Source organism: Penaeus vannamei, chromosome 7 (assembly GCF_042767895.1).
Source record: "Penaeus vannamei isolate JL-2024 chromosome 7, ASM4276789v1, whole genome shotgun sequence".
In the NCBI taxonomy this organism is placed as follows: Eukaryota; Metazoa; Arthropoda; class Malacostraca; order Decapoda; family Penaeidae; genus Penaeus; species Penaeus vannamei.
The window spans coordinates 44,100,791-44,105,790 of NC_091555.1; the positions used below are offsets into that span (position 1 = coordinate 44,100,791).

At 40.3% G+C, this 5,000-nt stretch overlaps 1 protein-coding gene across 1 annotated transcript in view; it reads right to left on the reverse strand.

Annotated features, from left to right (window-relative positions):
- Nucleotides 1-5,000, reverse strand: part of LOC113823486 (uncharacterized) — a 49,166-nt gene that overhangs the window by 23,257 nt on the left and 20,909 nt on the right. Inside the window, exon 2 of the mRNA XM_070123375.1 lies at nucleotides 2,697-2,999. Coding sequence (XP_069979476.1) covers nucleotides 2,697-2,999 — 303 coding nt within the window. The remainder of the gene's footprint in view (nucleotides 1-2,696; nucleotides 3,000-5,000) is intronic.

Below are 5,000 nucleotides of genomic sequence, written 5' to 3' on the forward strand. Positions count from 1 at the left end.
GAGGGAGGGGAAGGGAGTGGAGTGGAGGGGAAGGGAGCGGAGCGGAGGGGAAGGGAAGGGAAGGGAGGGGAGGGGAAGGGAAGGGAGGGGAAGGAGTGGAGTGGAGGGGAAGGGAAGGGACGGGAGGAGAAGGGAAGGGAGGGGAGGGGAGGGGAAGGGAGGGAGGGGAGGGGAAGTGAGGGGAGATAGGAGAGGAAGACGATTAAGATGGTAAGGGAGAAAAAAAAGGAAGTGTAGAGGGAAGAAAGGGGGAGAGGAAGATAAAAAAAGGGAGGTGGTGATGAGGAAAGGGTAGGAATGGAGAGAAAAAAGGGAGCGAGCAAAAAAAAAAGATAGAGAATATGAGGTAGTAGGAGGAATTAGAATGGGAGAAGAAACAAGGGAGGTGAGTGGAATTCGATCAAACAGAAAACACGAGAAAGAGAGAGAGAGAGAAATAAGAGAGAATATAAGAAAACATGAAAAAAGAAACTAAGAGAGCCAATAGAGCGCCACAATACTGAGGCAACGGGCTGGTCAAAATTCCTCGCACCGAATAACTGTGCACCGATATTTCGGTCCCTCGGGCTATGGGCTAAAAGGGCGTCACTCTACCACATGACAGCAGCAATACCCTTCCCCCTCCGCCAAGGGATCGTAGAAATTCGTTTCTCTCAGCGGTCTTTATAGAAACGGACTGAGGACTCGGTGTGAGATGGGATGGGTTATGGGCGAGTCGGAGAAGCTTGGGGAATCTTAAGAAGGTTGCTTCGGGATATCTCTATTTGCTGATGAAGGGTTTTATCTTTTTTTTTATATATGTTTTTTTTTCTCTCTCGCTTTATTTGGTCGACGAATATGGATGATATTCTGTGCTCCGCCCTTGAATATCCTGCCGTCAATCATAGGCTTAGATGTCGCTCCGAGCTAGCGATGAATTTATCCGGCTATAAATCTTCTTTTTAGTGGCTATTTTCTGGAGGAAAAAAAAATGACAGGTCTCTTAAGACATGATTCTCGCTCGGAAAACGGAAGGGCTAGCAGCTTAACTCTAGCGATTTTTTGATCGATTTTTGGAAGGTTTGCGCTAAAATGTTTCCGATGAATTGCTAGCGATTTTGCGCTAGATTGCAGGGAACTCGTGTTTAAGATGAAGATACGTAGTTTTTTTTTTATCATTCTAGATAATGGTGATAATGATGGTGATAATGGTGATGATGATGATGATGATGATTAGTGAAAATACAAGAATTAGGGTATTGTCAGTATGAGCATTATCATTTTTATGGTGATGATGATAATGATAATGGTAATGAAAATGATGATAATGATAATGATGATAATGACAATGATAATGATAATGATAATGGCAATGAAACTGATGATGGTGATAATGGAAATGATGATGATGATTAACATAAACGTAATAATATGTTAACAAGAACAATAAATGATAATGATAAGAATAATGCTGTGCAAATGATGATAAGTAATTAATAATCATTAGTATAATTACTTTGTCAATGATCCTGATGATAATGGTAATGATAATAATCGTGGTAATAGTTGTAATGATAGTAGTAATAGTAATGATAATAATAGTAATAATATTAGTAGAAATAGTAGTAGTAATAATGAAAATAATTTTACATGTAATACTAATAATGGTAATGATAATAATAATAATACTAAGAAGAAAAAATATGGTAATAATAATAATTACAATAATAACATTAATAATAATATTGATGATGATAGAAATAGTAATGATAACAATAATAATGATAATGATAACAATAACAATAATGATGATGATGTAATGATGATTCAAAGAATGATAGTAATAATGGTAATAATACTAATACAAATAATTATAATAATGATAATAATAATAATAATAATAATAATAATAATAATAATAATAATAATAATAATAATAATAATGATAATAATAATAATAATAATAATAATAATGATGATGATGATGATGATGATAATAACTGTAACGATAATAATATTAATAATAATGATGATAATGATAATAATAATGACAACAATAGTGTTAATGATAATCATGATCATAACAGCAGACTTAAGAATGGTAGTAATGATGATACTCATTAGTACTATTATTGATACCAAATAATATATACTACAGGACTTCATTTATTACTACTATTACTAATACTTATTACTATTACTACTACTACTCCTCTTGATACATACTACTACCATTGCTATTACTACTATTGCTACTTCCAAAACTACTACTACGCTATTACTACTGCTGCTACTACTACTACTTCTACTATTACCAATACTACTACTAGGGTAATACTACTACTACTACTGCAACTACTTCTACTGCTGCTTCTACTACTACTACTACTGCTACTACCAGTACTACTACTACGACAAAACTACTACTACTACGTTATTACTGCTACTACTACTACTACTACTACTATTTCTACTACTACGACACTAATACTACTGCTACTACTAGTAGTACTACTATTTCTACTACTACCAATACTACTACTACTACCAATACTACTACTCCTACCACTAATGATCACAATATTCATGAGCCCAAGGGACCTCCCCCAATCCACCCCCCACCCCCTCCACCCCCACCGCCCCCCCCACCGCCCCTCCCCACCCCGAGACCCCACCCCCACCGCCCCCTCCACCCCCTCGCCTCCCCGAGACCTCACCGAGCGGGTCGCAGACGAGGTGCTCCGTGTCGTTGAGCGGGCGAAGGCGTGGGCAGGGCGCGTACCCTTGGGCGTCGCTGCGGCACCTGAGGCGTTGCCTGAGGGCCTCGCTGCGTATGGGACCGTGGCCGTGGGCGTGGGTGAAGGCGTGCAGTCGGAAGGGCGTGCGGGCGTCTTCCTCCGTCACGACCAAGGGCGGGAAGTTGATCTCGCAGCGGCGGGAGTAGTTCCGACGGCGGCCGCGGCGGTCCAGGAGGTTCTGGCAGCGCTCCTTCAGCGCCACCGTCAGGCAGTCTCCGGGTTCTGGGGGGGAGGGAGAGGGGGGGAGTTAGTGGGAGGTGAGATTGTGAAGAGAGATAATAATAGAGATACAGAAACGATAGATAGATAGGAGGATATGTAGATAGAGAAATAAAGAGGTATGACGGGAGTGGGATGAATGCATACGGAGAGAGAAATAGGAAGACAAATAAGGAAAGAGAGAGAGAGAGAGAGAGAGAGAAAGAGAGAGAGAGAGAGAGAGAGAGAGAGAGAGAGAGAGAGAGAGAGAGAGAGAGAGAGAGAGAGAGAGAGAGAGAGAGAGAAGGCAGATAGACAGATAATAGAAATAACAACACAGATAGAGAGACAAAGTAACAAACAGAGGAATGGACACACACACACACACGAACAGATACACACACATAAGCAAACGCCTACACAAACAAAAAAACACAAATAAACTAACAAAAACAGACACACACACTAACAAACAAAAAACAACAACAGACAAACAAGAAAACGAAAGAAAATAGGAAAAAAAAGCAAAGAAAAAACACTGACAACAAAGATTACGTGTTCCGTGTGGTCACCAGACTCACCGCTATATCAAGTGACTGGCTTTGACATAATTTTTTTCCCCTCCATTTTTTCCGAAATGATATAAGGATTCTAAAAATAAAGTCGCCTGATTGGTGGATCTGTACCCGATTACCTTTCTCAGTCTGAAAGAAATGCAGTAAATTGACATGCGCGTGTCTTTTATAAAGGGCTTAAATTTCAATAGTTACCCATCGAAAGCAGGTATAAAATCGAATAGAAAACGGGAATAAAAATGATGATAAAGTAAGATAAACAATTAATTCATCTGATGACTTTTATGACAAATTCCATATCCAATGACCCTTTTTGAATAATAAAAAAACGACCTCAAACTCGAATAAACACACATATCAATTCTAAAAGAAACGCCAACCAACAATACAAAAATGTAAACAAAGATCTAATAACTCCTCCCCCCCCCCCCATTCTTTCTCTTCTTTTCCCTCTTTCTTTTTTTTTTGCTTCTTTTCAGTGACGAAAACATGAAAGTTCAGACAAGGTTCGAATTACCACTACAGCTGGTGTCGTACTCATTACAAACGGGTTGGACTTGAGTGCATTTACGTTCTGATCGGGAAGTTTCGAATCAGCTTCGGTTCTTTTACGTTCTGCGGCGATAACAGCGTTCATTATATACGATATTCACTTTATATCATATTTATAACGCGTAATATGAATGTTTATGTATATATACATATATATCTACCTATCTATTTATTCATCTCTCTCTCTCTCTCTCTCTCTCTCTCTCTCTCTCTCTCTCTCTCTCTCTGTCTATCTATTTATCTGTCGATCTCTCTCTCTCTCTCCCTCTCTCACTCTCTCTCCTCTCTCTCTCTCTCTCTCTCTCTCTCTCTTTCTATATATATATATATATATATATATATATATATATATATATATATATGTGTGTGTGTGTGTGTGTGTGTGTGTGTGTGTGTGTGTGTGTGTGTGTGTGTGTGTGTGTGTGTATGTATATGCGTGTGTGAACATGAATACACTTACAACCTTCACACTATAGCAGACATGACTCGCACCTCAACATGGCCACCATCATGTTCATCATTCACCCCCGCCTTGCCCGGCCTTGGGCTCCCATCTTACTTACTGCTGTTTGTTTAGTCTCGCTACTCACTGCCCCCCCCCTCTCCCCCTTCCCCCTTCGCCACCCCTTCCCTCCCCTTCCCCCTTCGCTCCCCCTCGCCCCCTGTCCCTCCCTTTCCCTCCCCTTCCCTCCTCGCCCCCCTTCCCCTCCCGCTCACCTTCCTCCTCCCCCACCCCAGCTTCTTTGGACTCCCCTCCCCCTCCCCCTCCTGCTTACCTCCTTCGATTCTCCGAGTTAGATAGATAGATAGATAGATAGGTAAGTAAATAAAAACTACGCACAATAAATATAAAAAGAATTACAAATCATAACAGCGAGCAATAGAATAAAAAAAAGAC